The 14,521-nt window shown below is 38.9% G+C and overlaps 2 protein-coding genes across 2 annotated transcripts; both read left to right on the top strand.

Annotated features, from left to right (window-relative positions):
* The first annotated feature begins 275 nt into the window (after nt 1–275).
* On the top strand, nt 276–1,190 carry LOC135082476 (uncharacterized). Its single transcript, XM_063977271.1, has one exon. It carries the CDS (start codon nt 276–278, stop codon nt 1,188–1,190), a length of 915 nt encoding a protein of 304 aa, XP_063833341.1.
* A 2,705-nt stretch (nt 1,191–3,895) lies between these two features.
* Nucleotides 3,896–9,966, top strand: LOC135082060 (uncharacterized). The gene is made up of 10 exons (XM_063976813.1): nt 3,896–3,977; nt 4,544–4,689; nt 4,776–4,909; nt 5,087–5,267; nt 5,590–5,720; nt 6,131–6,274; nt 6,965–7,155; nt 7,690–7,904; nt 8,627–8,830; nt 9,646–9,966. The coding sequence occupies exons 1-10, from the start codon at nt 3,896–3,898 to the stop codon at nt 9,964–9,966; spliced, it is 1,749 nt and encodes a 582-aa protein (XP_063832883.1).
* Nucleotides 9,967–14,521: the final 4,555 nt, after the last annotated feature.

The raw sequence follows: 14,521 nt of genomic DNA, 5'->3' as shown, positions 1-14,521 counted from the left end.
AAGTAATGAATTGTAAAATCTTTCTTTGCAGGTTGCTGAAACCTCTATTGAAGACCAAGATTCTTGGTGAGTAATATAATTTATTTAGATACTTACATTATGTAGGTACTTACACAATATTTTGTTTTCATTCATTTGTCCTCAATTTTGTTAAACCACTCCTTCGTAAGATCGATGAAATTCAAGTAATTCTATTTCTTTTTTCAGAAAAAGAAAAAGAGATAGAATGCGACAAGCTCTCGTTACTAGAGTCACCAGCATCTACCATAGTCTTGATGCCAGCCGGAGCGCCCAAGCCACCGCCTCTGCCGCCTCCATTTGTGCTACCAGCACCTCCTCCCCAGTACTTATTACCTCCTCCTCCCCCTGTATATCTACCAGCCCCTCTCCCTCTACCCCCTCCACCAGTGTACTTACCCTCGCCGGCGCCGCAACCAGTACTATTACCACCACCTCCTTCCCCTCCTGTATACCTGCCTGCGCCTCCTCAACCCATCTTACTACCGCCGCCGCCACCCCCTTCGCCGGTAATCTTACCAGCACCCCAGCCCTGTGCAGCTCCACAACCAGCCCCAGTTCTCCTGCCACCCCCGCCGTCACCTGTAGTCCTACCAGCCCCACCCCCACCCGCACCAGTGTATCTACCACCACAGGCCCCAGCCCCCGTCTATCTCCCACCACCAGCGCCAGCCCCAGTCTACCTTCCAGCTCCCCAACCTGCGCCCGTAGTGCTGCCTGCTCCTCCTCAATACCTGCCACCCGTAGCCCCTCCAGTAGTACCACCAGCATCTCCTATCGTAATATCTCTGGTTCCCCCTGAATGTGACTCGCCTGCTTACGGGCTTCCTCCTCCTCCGCCTGTTTACTACCCACCTCCCCAGTACAGTCTCCCCCCACCCCAATACAGTCTCCCCCCTCCCCAATACAGCCTACCTCCTCCCCAGTACGGCTACCCAACCCCTATTCCTGCCCCTTCGCCCCCAGCCGTCCCAATGAGCGCGTATATGGTACCACCCATGGTCCCATGCAATATAGAAGCCAAACCAGCATGTGAGTCCAAATGCGAGAAGAAGTTCGGGAAGTTCGACAAATTCGACAAATTCGACAAATTCGAGAAGTTCGAGAAGTCCAAACCATCTTGTGGCTGCAGCAAGTGTTCACAGCCACCGTCTTATCCCTATTATTATTAAGAAAAATCTACAAGCATCAAGAACTCTCAAGTTTTGAGTTTACAAAAAGGAATTACTTGTTTAGTTTAATTTTAATTTTACTATAATAAACACTGCATTAGTTAGCATAGTAATTTATTGCAACGTAAATAAATGGCTTTAAATTATAGGTCGTTGTTTCTTTGCCCTTATAAATCAAATCAAAACTTTTATGGTTCACAAAATAAATAGTAAAAGAGTCAAGAGTAACTAACGAAATAGTAGATACAGACTGGAACTACAGCTCAAATATAATTCCTACTTATTAAGGCATATTAAGTCGCAAATTGATATAGCAATGACTGGTTTACAGTAAGTTAACCTATAATTTCATTGAGTTCGCTGAAACCACATGCGCAATAACAATTTGTCTAGGTCAGAGTTTCTCAAAGTGGGGTACGCGAATCCCTAGGGGTTCGCCATTCGACGTCAGGGGGTTCGCGATAAGATTTACATAATGGTGGCAGAGTTATAGGTTGAAATATTGTCCAAAATTACTCGTAAAGTTAAATCCATTTGCAATAAGAAACAGACACACCTATCACATATTAAAAAGACATTTCTTTGGCACTTTGTTTGGTATCTTTTATTTAAATTGAGACCTTATTTTTCTTCAATAGTCAATTTTCTTTAGGGTGGGGAAAATTAAATACTTAGATATTTAAGGGGTTTGCTGTCCCCTGGAGACTTTAACTGAGGTTCTTGGAGCCGAAAGTTTGAGAAACCCTGGTCTAGATCAATACGCATACACCGGTACCTACTCTCGACCATACTCATTGATTTATTTTTGTTTATTGTTTAAATGCGTTTAACAATATAAAGAAAAATAATCAGGTAATAATATGAAGTGTGTAACAACATTAGTATAAGCTTGATTTCCAGACTCGATCAAGCATTTTACCATTGTTTTTTTAACCAAAATTCCCTCAATCTTCATCTAGAGATAACAATTTACTCAAAAAGGAGTATGATTTTCTTTATTCCAGGCCATGGAAATCATATTGCATGTCTTTGAAAATAGAGAACAATTCCATGTCGCTCCTTCACAAAGAATTATAGTTATTTTATTACAGTATCGCCCATTAAAAGACACTAAACATCAATTCAATTTTGTTACACATCAATTACTAAAGGTAGACAGATGTTACGTCTGAAGTAGAACGCGGCAAACGGAAAAGTTGCAACCTAACGTGAACTAGATGGCGCTGTGCTGACTTACCCCGCGGTGTAAGTTCGATTTTCCTTCGCTACTTGTACTTGGATCAACTCTGAAGTTAAGTAATAGGTTTATAGGATAATGTTTGCATGTATAATGGATCTTTACAGACATTAAACAATTTTTGGGAAGGGATCGAATATTAGTAATTAATATTCGATGCCTCAAAAATACGTTTCAACACATTAGAATTAGGTATTAATTTAATCCTAATTCCAATGTTTTGAAGTCATCAATGAATAAATATAATGTACCTATGTATACATATGTTCTTTAATTCTTAAAACTATTTTTGTATAATTTTTCCTCGGTCATAAAATTTCGAAGATAAAAAAAACAAGCATAATAAATATTTATTGTTTTAAACAAGCATAAAAACTGGTAGGTACGTAGTTAAAATTTAAATTTATTGCAAGCTAAACAATAAAAATGATAGGTCGTTGTTTACCTTAATCAATTAAATTCCAATGTGATTTTCTAACCAAAATAGTGGGCCATTTCTGTGGTAACGTATAATTTGATAAAACCTTCAAACTGTTTGAAATGCATTTTGAATGCAGTAATTGTGCTGTACTGTCGGCAAAAAAATACAATTTCATATTTTCAATTTATATAATACACTAGTGGGACATGCATAGGTACATTTAAAGAGCAGCAGTAGGACATGGTAGCCTAGACAAACTTATACTTTATGAAGATGGTAGTAAAAGCTCCATATTATGCTCTGTAGAACTCTAAAAGGCCTTAATACCGTATATCTTATGAAACCTAACTTATACAGGGTGTTAGGTAAGTGGGTATATGAGCCGACACTAGCCCATGTTAACATGGTCATATAAATGGTTTGGTGAAGTCAGAAAATTGATATCTTCATTTTAATTATTTTAATTTTCATACAAATCGGATTTTATAAAATTTATTTTGATTGAAAATTAAAAAAATTAAAATCATGATATCAAATTTCTGACTTCACCATACCATTTATATGCCTATGTTAACATGGGCTAGTGTCGGCTCATATACCCATTTACCTAACACCCTGTATACAGGGTGGCCAGGGAGTTGACGTTCAAAGCTAAAATTAAATTCCTTACATCAAGGTGTATCTAAATAACCCCCATGTATGTTCTACGATTTTGCTTAGTTTAGGAGATAAAGTTAATTTTGTGATAATTATTTTAAAATTGTATGACCTAGTAGGTTCTAAAAAGGCTTTAAACTAAGAAAAATCGTAGAACATACATGGGGATGATTTAGATACACCTTGATGTAAGGAATCTAAATTTTAGCTTTGAACGTCAACTCCCTGGCCACCCTGTATATCTACGTTAAAACAGTTCATTTTGTTTCTGCTAACTGTACCCAAAAGATTATCCAATGAATGATACGTTTGAAAACAAGAATATTTAGAACTTTAACCTACATTAACGCATGCTTGATTTTCTATTTAGAATACTTTAAAATAGTTACAATGTTTATTCCAGCAATAGTGGAATTCTTTAAATACAAACTCGTAGGAAGTATATTCGTTCTGGCATGCTGGTCTTCATTCGGTAAGATCCTCCAGATTCTAATTCAGGCTATATTCCAAGTTTTTTAACGATTTAGTCCAAGTTTTTTACGTCTAAATTTCTTATGTGTCTGTTTTGTCAGGTGTACAATAAAGTTCTGTTCTATATATCTAGAGAACTGTTAATTGCTTTTAAATACTTGATCAATTATTCCAACCCAGCTCTACTATAGTGGATTTGCATTATAACGTTAGTCAGGTATGCTTATTGGTGGTGTCAGTCAAAATCACATTTTGTTCAACGGGAATCGTAGAAAGAGTCATCTAAAATTGCATTTTACTGACTTGAAAAACAGGACTACTATTTTTAAGTGTCTCCGTTTTTATTCATAACGCGTTTTCTCTCAAAGTTAAAGTTTAATCAGTACTTAGACCCTTTCCAGGGCGCTTTTACACATACACATCCCAAATATAGCTTGTCCTACCCCCACTTCGGGATAACATATGGGCTATTACTGAGAAGAAATTGGCGGAAAAAACTCAGCCACCTCTACTACTTGAAACTAGTTATTATTCGAAAACTCTACAAAAATCTTTATTTGGAAACAGATGAAGTAAAATTCGCCAAGAAGTTCTATGAGCATGGAATTAGCGTAACGTTTGCATGTGATCCAGAAGTGCTAGGAGACGTCTCGGACTTCAAATTTCAAGGAGTACTCTTCATTGATCAGGAGAACTTTAACTTGTTGAAAAAGGTATGTTCAACAAAGACAATAACAGGCATCGAAGAAAAATGTAACAAAGATCAAGGTTTTACTACATTTACGCATCTGTCTTTTAGGTAAATCGAAAACATTTTTCTCACTGGTACAAATGGCTCATCGTCAGCAAAAATATACCCGATGCTTTACACTCAGTGAGATATGATAACGATATGACAATACTTCGAGAAACTGAAAGTTTTGATAATAATACGGAAATTTTAACAACTGTGATAGATGAAGTTAATGGTAAGCACTAAGCAAGCATGTTTAAATAAGAAGGTAGGTACATACTTAAATTGTCTAATTATACCAAATAATTTAGGTAATAAATGCACAAATCGTAACTAGTACTGATGCCTCATTTAATTTAAACAAAAATTCAATGAATTTTAGATACAACACCAACGACAATAAACTTATACTTCGATGAAATATACGTCCACCCGCAAGAGGGTGCCACTCAGCATGAATGGGCTCACTGGTCTGATGGGCTGCAGGTCACCCATGAATGGGAGAGAACCCAGAGGCGAAAAGATGTCAAGAAGTACCCTTTCAGGATCGTTGCCCCGGTAAGATCTATCTAGCTGTTGTCATTAGAGATATGAGATTACTAGAGATGACTCTACCGCTGGAAAAAGAACTACTAAAGAAGCAGCACACTATAATCTGGGCCTTTTCAAGGCGAGAGTCAATAAGCACTTACGAGCAAATAATATGTACTATCCTAGACAGCATCTCAATTAAAATCAGGTGCGATTGCGGTCAAATATCTGCCTTGTTCTGCGTAAAAAAATAATCCTATATTTCCATTCTATTATCCTCTGGATTGTATTGGAATATTGTAAATTTCTATACTACAAAGTACTATTTAAGGATTTACTGGTGTTCCAGGTAGCACACTATTCTGAAGAAGTCTACAAGGGTTCCTTTGCTGAATACCTAGAAGACCTGACGGCACCCGATGCAGGCTTACGTTGTGGCTACGGTGCATCCTCACTCATCATCGAGGCTGTCAATGCTACGTGGGTTACAGAAATATTATATTTAGAATAGAATACAATATAGTTTATTTAGCACACAATCGAAGTTAAAGACATAAATGAACAAATAGAATGAAACCTAGCTTTGAGTGTCCTGTGCCAAAAAGGTCTGTGTTAAAAAAGATGTGAGAGTTTGTGAGACATGATTTACGAAGGCTGGGTTACCATCTTACTTTAACTTTGACAAACGTCTAAAATCTGTCAAACTCCATACAAAAAATATTTTAAAGTTACTGTCAAGGTTAGGTAGTGCAACTCAGCCTTAGTGCCTAATTATAGTACAGTCAGCGTCAAATAGTTCGTGACACGTCTTTATAACAATAGGAATAAGGTATCAACTTTTTGGCCACATTGTGTGTCACGAAATATTAACCCTGACCGTATGTTGTCAGACGGGTCCTAGTACCAGCTAAGCTGTGGTACGGCACCCAAGACGTCTTGGGTTCGGAGTCAGCAGACCTTAATGCTGGCGTGTTGAGAATTATGGAGACAAGAATGGAGTATCTGGACTACATCATGCCGATTTGGCTCTTTAGGTAACAAGTTGCATTTCAGTTAGAAAGTTTACTTACAAACCTATAAAGTTCACTATACACCTCGCTGGAATGAGACTCTCCGAGCACTCACCCGCGCTCCTCCTCGCGTTAGCCCCACCCATACCAAAGCGTCGACGTGACGTCACGGCTGCCAGGTGCGCAGTTAATTCGACCGGGTTATATGTCGAGGAGTACCTACTCCAGTGGCCTAATTCACGTATTTTGACAGTCAAGATCTTGCTGACGTTCAGAAGTCGTCCCATTGAAAAACAGTTCTAAATCCGTATTCACAAGGGTCATTTTGATAGAACGATTACTCGATAGGATCGCAACTCAGTGTTTTGTTGTCGTTAAAGTTTTGTTAAGTGAATAAGGCTACTGAGTTCTATTGTCGGCCGTTTGGTGTAGTGGTTCAGAACGGACTACTATGCCGAGAGGTCCCGGGTTCGATTCCCGGCCGGGCAGAAATTGAAATGATGAATTTTAATTTCTGTGACGGGTCTGGGTGTAAATATGTATAATAGTATGTATTTAATTAAAAAAAAAAGTATATAAGTAGTATATCCGTTAAGCTAGCACTCATAACACAAGCATTGAGTTGCTTACTTTGGGGCTAGCTGGCGCTGTGTGAAATTGTCCAAAGATTTATTTATTATTATTTATTTATTTATTTCCTATTTTCCTCTACAGTGTCGGGTTTACCTACCTAGCTGAACGGGAGAGCAGCAGCAATATGTATGTGGAACCATTCACGGCTGCCTGTTGGTGGACTTGCCTAGGAATCGGTGTAACCCTGGCCCTGGCCCAAAGGGTAGCAGCCAGAGGAAAGCAAGAGAAGGAAGGCGCTTTCATGGCTGTACTCGCCACTTGGTTGCAGCAAGGTAACACTTCAAAGATTTTGATTAGGTCTTTTCTTCTAGAGATTGACTGTTTAAGATCATAGCACACTTATCAACTCGGAAAGGGATCAACACCGTATCGCCTTTCGTTTACGTTACGGTGCAGATAAGTGTGCGTTACAGTACGGAGTTCCTTTTAAGAATACTGAACGCATCGAGTTGATTTTGTTGCCATAGTCGTGCATATTATTTTTCCTTTTTATAATTTAACCCTGTTGTGGTCAAAAGTCGTTATGTACGGTGAAAGACTAGGCTGAGTTGCACCACCTAACTTTGACCGTAACTATGACGATAAACGGTGTTTTTTGTATGGAGTTTGACAAATTTTATGACGTTTGTCAAAGTTAAAGTAAGATGGTGCAACTCAGCCTAAGCAGATTTTCTACTGCGACCCACGAAGATACAGCTAGCTCCCACACGTTGCTAAAAAAGGAGGTTTGAACGTTTCATATTTACTCGTATTTCTTGTACTTTTAAAAACACCATAAATCTTTATCATCGTTTCAATTCTTCCAGATGCAGCAGCAGTTCCCGATGGCGTGGCAGGACGGTGGACTTTCACAGTCATGTCCATTTGTGCAATGCTAGTTCACGCATACTATACGTCAGCCATTGTGTCAGCGCTGATGAGCACCGGCAGGGGAGGGCCCAACACTTTAAGGGAGCTAGCCGACTCCAGATACGCTATAGCGTCAGAAGACCACGATTTTATAAGGAACGGCATGTTCAATGTAGGTCATTAAAACATAATATTAATTGAGTTAACAAAAATGTAGCTACGGAGCGGCACGAGAGGGGTGACATTGACTTAATATTATAACGTGACAGAGCATACAAATCTGAAGTAAATCTGAGTCTCGCTGACGTTTGACTTCTCAAAAACACCCTCTCTTGCCTCTCCCATTCCTCAACCACTGTCTAATTAAGCTCTAGACCTATAATTATTAATCTATCTATATCTTCTATACTTATAATAAATATGTAGAGAGGTCAATTCTGTACATGAAATATATTTTCAAAATAACTATCAGGGGGTGATTAGTTCTAGGGAAAATTTTTGTCTGTCTGTCTGTATGTTCCTTATAGAAACAAAAACTGCTCGACGGATTTTAACGAAACTTGGTACAATTATTTTTCATACTCCTGGGCAGGTTATAGTATACTTAGGAGTTCCCACGGGAACGGGAATTAGCGGGAAAATCCTTTTGTATGAAATATCTAAACCGCTTAAGTTAGACGCTTGAAATTTGGCATGCAGGTACCTTAGTAGACTTAAAGCTTAGTTACAACAGGATATTGCAAAATTCCCACGGGAACGGGAGATAGCGGGAAAAACATTTGTATGAAAAAATCTAAACCACGTAAGATAGATGAAGGGGGTAAAACGGGATCCACGCGTACGAAGTCGCGGGCAGCCGCTAGAGTTAAATAAAAGAAACTCATTTATATTTAGGTGGAAACTGATTGGGAAGAACTGGAGTACCTGAAAAAGAAGAAGATGACGTCCAAACTGTTCCAAGATATGGAATATGGAGTTCAGCTGATACAGCAAGGATACACAGCATACCACGCAGAGTATCACCAGTTGTACCATTTCTTGGAGAAGTTCAGCGACGATGAGATTTGTAAGATGCAGCATGTTGATACCATTCCTGAAGTAAGTCTTATCAGCGTAATATTGTTCGTGACACCCAAAGTGGGCAAAAAATTGTCAACATAACCCTGTATTCTGAGACATAACCTTATTCTAATAAAATTGTAACAAAGATGTGTTGTAAACTTTTTGGCTCTACTTTGGGTGTCACTATTTGACGCTGACTGTACATACCTACTTGATAAAAAAAATGCGTAACGCACTATTATTTTTAATTGCTCTAGAATAGTAACAACCACAACTATCCCAACTATCCCAACTTAATATTATAAATGCGAAAGTAACTCTGTCTGTCTGTCTGTCTGTTACGCTTTCCCGCTTAAACCTCGCAACCGATTTTGATGAAATTTGGCATAGAGATAGTTTGAGTCCCGGGAAAGAACATAGGATAGTTTTTATCCCGGTTTTTGAAACAGGGACGCGCGCGATAAAGTTTTTCTGTGACAGACAAAATTCCACGCGGGCGAAGCCGCGGGCGGAAAGCTAGTTATGAATAAATTAATAAAATCGTAGACATTATGGACTACATTTATATTTTTCGTACTGGTAAAAATTCGTATTAATGACATTCTCTGTTTGTGAATGCTACAAATATTTGTGGATAATAAAGTGTATTATTTTGCACTAAAATGTTTAACTTCAGCGTCAGCAACTTAAGCTCGTTTACGGATCTCCTCATTACTGATTCGATCTCGTAAAGAAACAAGCATAGCCCTCTCCATAGAACGTTGTGCTACTTTGAGCTTATTTATAAGGCCTACAGTTAGGCCTATGTTCAGCAGTGGACTACCTATGTAAAAATATTTTACGTCCAACAGATCATGACGTGGGTTTCTGCATCAGCCCGGGGACAGTGGACAGAAATCTTCAGATCGACTGGAGCCTGGCTATACGAGACTGGACTAGCTCGACAACTGCTCTCCTCCATCCAAACCCACCCTCCCCCCTGCAGGGCGGCTATGCTAGCTGAAAGAGTGACCTTCTGGGACGTTGCCCCACTGTTGGGACTCACAACAATTGGGGCAATTGCGTCTATTGGGTTGTTGGGGATGGAAATCGTGTTGCATAGGTGGACAGAGAAGAATAGAAGGGAAAAGAAGTGGGGCAGTAGTGAAGCGTCTTTGGTAGCTCTTGAATAATGTTTCAGATGTTCACTAAGTTACATGGAAGTTATTTGCACAGAAGCAGTATTTTACAAAATGTAAAAGGACATTGTCAGAAACCGCCTAAAAAACCGCCCAAAAACATTAACCCATCATAATTATTTTCTATTTTTTTTAATACATTAAGCACCCTTTCATTCTAATGGACACTTAAGCATTGAAAAATTAAATAAATAAGTCTTTTAACGTTTATTCTATAATACTATTACAACTTCCGGACGTTTTGGTGCGTGGCATGGTCTAAAACCTATCAAGTTCCATAATTTTTGCCGATAAAATCTGTACGAGGCATTACCGTACTTTATTGCTGGGAGTCCATGTATAGTGATGTTCCTGCGGCCATCATAGACAATAAAATATCGATTTTGAAAATAAAATAAATCGATTAAACTGCTTTGAAGACTAGATTTGCGTTAAAAGCTAAAAAGATATTGACAGTTTGACACTATTACAAGAAGATATCTAAAGTGTCCAACTGGTCGAAGGTCGTAAATAAAATAAAAATAATTAGGACCATAAACTGATATTCATGGTATCATAACTGTAAAAGTGTCAGAATCCGATGTTGAATCCAATGCCAGTTGAAGTGTGAGAAACATATATATATTTTTTTTATGTGACAGGAGGCAAATGAGCAGACGGATCACCTGATATCAACCTAGTATAGTTGCCAGTCTCTCATAATCTATGCCAATGAGGGTTTTCGCGATTGAAAAATCCGCCAGATGGCAATACGTAGACGTGAGGTCCAAATGCTGCATGATTGGTTATTTTTGACATGACATTGACAGATATCCACCAATCATGCAGAATTTGGACCTCGCGTCTACGTATTGCCATCTCGCGGATTTTTCAATCGCGAAAACCCTCATTCATAGCACATGTATAATAATAGACCAAATGAACTTTTATAGATTGTGAAAGAGAAGATAAAGATTTTATTATTTTATTAAAATCTTGCCACGAGGTAGTTTTTCAGTAGAAACCAGGATTGGATAATCGCTACAGGCAAGTATCAGAACATTTTATAAATATTTTTAATCGATTATATCCATGTGAATCGTTTTAATAAATTGTCATTTTACTTTTTCAATTAAAACTTTTTCAATCCCTAGTCTTGTCAAACTGTCATAATGTCAACAAATTATAAATGTCACGTCAGTTGACTCAATTTCAGTCTTCTGTGCGTTTATTGTATTTTTATTTCAATGAAATAGTGCTAAAGGGTTAGTACTAAAACTGAAAGCCTTTTTTCAGAAAGAAAACCAATGTGGTGCCCTTATTATTCATGCTGTTTGAAAGTTACAAGTCAGTGATACAGAGTTGCCGACATTATAACTCCGTAGTGATACCATACCAAAGAAGAAGTTTTCCTAAACACTTGTGTTGTTTTTATATGTGATCGAATAAAAAGGATTAATTCTACTGCTCAAATGGAATAACTTATCCCAAGAGACCGAATATAAAAAAAACCTCTCCATAGAAATTATCACCATCACGAGGATGTGAATTTTTTTGAGAATTTGATATTGGTCCTGTAAGAAAAGTAGTTGTATTTCAGTAGTAGAATCAACCCTTCTTGTTTCATCAGCAAGAGTAACTATAAAAACGCCCTGTAGGTAGGTATTATTAAGCTGAAGAGTTTGTTTAGTGTCAAAGACTGTCACACAGTGTAACTTAAATTGGCATATTATGATAATGAACATAAAAACTTAAATAAATATTTATGTTAATATTTTTTCTATTTATTTATTTTCCCAAAGCTTCACAGTGACAGCTGAAACAGCAATACTGTTAACAAAACAGTAAAACTAAACTTGGAACAAACTGTTACAAATATGAGGGGTTTAATATTTTACAAATTAAAATAAAACCGCATGTTGCTTTACTTTCTCGTATAGGTAATAAATGTAATTAATGGCTAGATTATTAATGTTACTTTGTTACCCTCAATAGTGAGGAAATCTTATAAAATGGTAACCCTGATTTTTATTGTCATTCAAGTGCTCTTTCTTCGCATAGGCTTCTGTGATTTGGCCAAGGGCCACACACATTGCGATAACATTATGCGACATTGATTTGACAGCAGCGGAGTGAAGTCTTGCGACTATGCAAAATGATACCCTGTAATCGTAGCGCATACAGACATAGACTGGGCGGGGCACATAGCTCGTAGAGCTGATGGCCGCTGGGGCAGGAAAGTTCTTGAGTGGCGACCACGAGCCGAAAGACGTAGCGTGGGCAGGCCTCCCACTAGGTGGACCGACGATCTGGTGAAGGTCGCGGGAGGTGCCTGTATGCGAGCGGTGCAGGATCGGTCTTCGTGGAAATCCTTGGGGGAGGCCTTTGTCCAGCAGTGGACGTCTTTTCGGCTGAAACGAACGAACGAACGATACGTATTACCACTATTTACCAGACATTACTATTTATTGCATACTCGCCGGATTACACGTAGGAGCACGCGCGTAACAGCTTCGGCCTTGCATTATTATAAGATCTTGTTCCGCCCTTTTACGAACTTCCTCCGTGAGGATATCCCCGCCGAATTCTATGATGAACCTATCAAAAGTCATATTCTGCAATGTCAACCCACCACAAGGTGGACCGACGACCTGATAAAGGTAGCGGGAAGGCGCTGGATGCAGGCCGCTACCAACCGTGCGATGTGGAAGTCATTGGGGGAGGCCTATGTTCAGTAGTGGACGTCCTGTGGCTGAAATGATGATGATGATGAAGAAATGAATGAAAATGACAAATCTTCGCACGTGTATAATACCGTGCCAAAGTAATCATATAATTTTGGCACCTTAATAACTATTGCCGTTTTTGTTGTAAAGATCATGCAGCGCTACTTACGGATATTATTGGAAAGAAAACTATGTGGGCTCTAGATCTGAAGCCGCTTTAACGAACACGAAGTGCTCATACAATGCGGCGTATTTTCTTCCAGTCTTTAGTCAGGACTTTAGTCGAATTAAAACCCCGGTTGAACGTGATATAGCCGCACTAGAATACGATGCTTTTTTGCATAATCGCAAGACTTCGTTCCGGTGTCGACCGAATGTTATCATGATGTATGTGGCCCAGGGGTTACCGTAGCCGCTAAGGTTTGAAACTTCTTGCTTAAAATATTGTAGTCTTTGGCATAGACTACGATGGTAGTCATGGAGATAGGAGTTTGTTATCTCGTGTCAGATGTAAATGGTGAAAAGAAAACTCATGATTCGTGGTATTTTTATGTAATATGTAGGTATTTTATAAAAGTGGAACCCCGAGTGATCTCCAAAACCCATTCTATTATTATATACGATTCGGCTTCGATATCTATAATACAATAGGAGTTTATTTCATGTGTCAGATGACAAGGGTGGAAACAACCTACGATTCATGTTGTTTATTTACGTGCAATATGTGGGCATATTGTAAAAGTGGAATGCCGAGTTGTATTTCTAAAACTTGTTCTATTATTTTATACTATTTGGCTGCGACTCGGCGTGACGACAATACAAAACATTTTTCGCGAATCGGTGTTCATACATTCACACAATACATTAGACGCCATGTTGTCATAAACGACATATTATAAAATCGCTGTGATTTAATATTCTTAATCATTAATTTTATGGCAAGTGTCCATCAGGAATCATTGTTCTTACACACAGAATCGTATTATTTCGCTTTCGGGTAGTAATATGTCAAAATTGTTGGTTCTTTAGGCGAACAATGTATGGAGAACGAACATTGTCCTTTAATATGCTTTAGAAATATAGTTTATGTAGCACTATTTTCAGTAACTAGTAGTGATGGGCCGACTATGGTCTTTGCCGACTAACCGACTAGCCGACTAATCGGTTTTCAAAGTGCCGATTAGTCGGCCGACTAATCGGCAATGCCGATCATTCTAATACCTACTTGTCCAAAGAATAATATTATCTAGATTTTCTCGAAGAAATATGAGTATCTAGATTTCTATAGAGATAAATATAACTTCTTGAGAAATGAGATTTCTTTAATATGAGAAAAAATAAAAAGCAACATTACAATCACCTTACAGTACCTAAGGTAGATGTCATAATTTTCGACGACGGAGGGGTCAGGAGGAGATGACAATATGATCGCCTCCTGCTGGGCTAGGATGCGCGCCGTGATATTATTCTTACTTATCGACGTCAAAATGTATGGGCAAAATTGCGCTTCTCGCGGCACGCATACTAGGCCCACTGATTCCTCTCCACCCTCCACGGTGATGGTCAGCGAGCTGGGGCTGTGGGGGTACCCCCGCCTACATAGCACGGACTACCACCATCGTTGGATAGGCAGGGCCCGCCATACAGGTTGACAATTTCCGGGACGGACTGTGATAGTTGATGGCTTTGTCCGGATTCCCATAGTTCTTCACACTAAGGCGATCTCAGGGGTTATTTATGTGGGTATTCCTCATCCTTCCGATGAGAGGAGCCCTACATAATCTACCACTTCCCCGCAGGATAGGTATGCAATTCCATGCATTTTTACCCAGGAAAAAAGTGTC

This window comes from Ostrinia nubilalis, chromosome 21 (assembly GCF_963855985.1).
Source record: "Ostrinia nubilalis chromosome 21, ilOstNubi1.1, whole genome shotgun sequence".
Classification (NCBI taxonomy): domain Eukaryota; kingdom Metazoa; phylum Arthropoda; class Insecta; order Lepidoptera; family Crambidae; genus Ostrinia; species Ostrinia nubilalis.
Note: the sequence above shows the minus strand (reverse complement) of the source record. Positions and strands in the feature narration are given on the sequence as shown.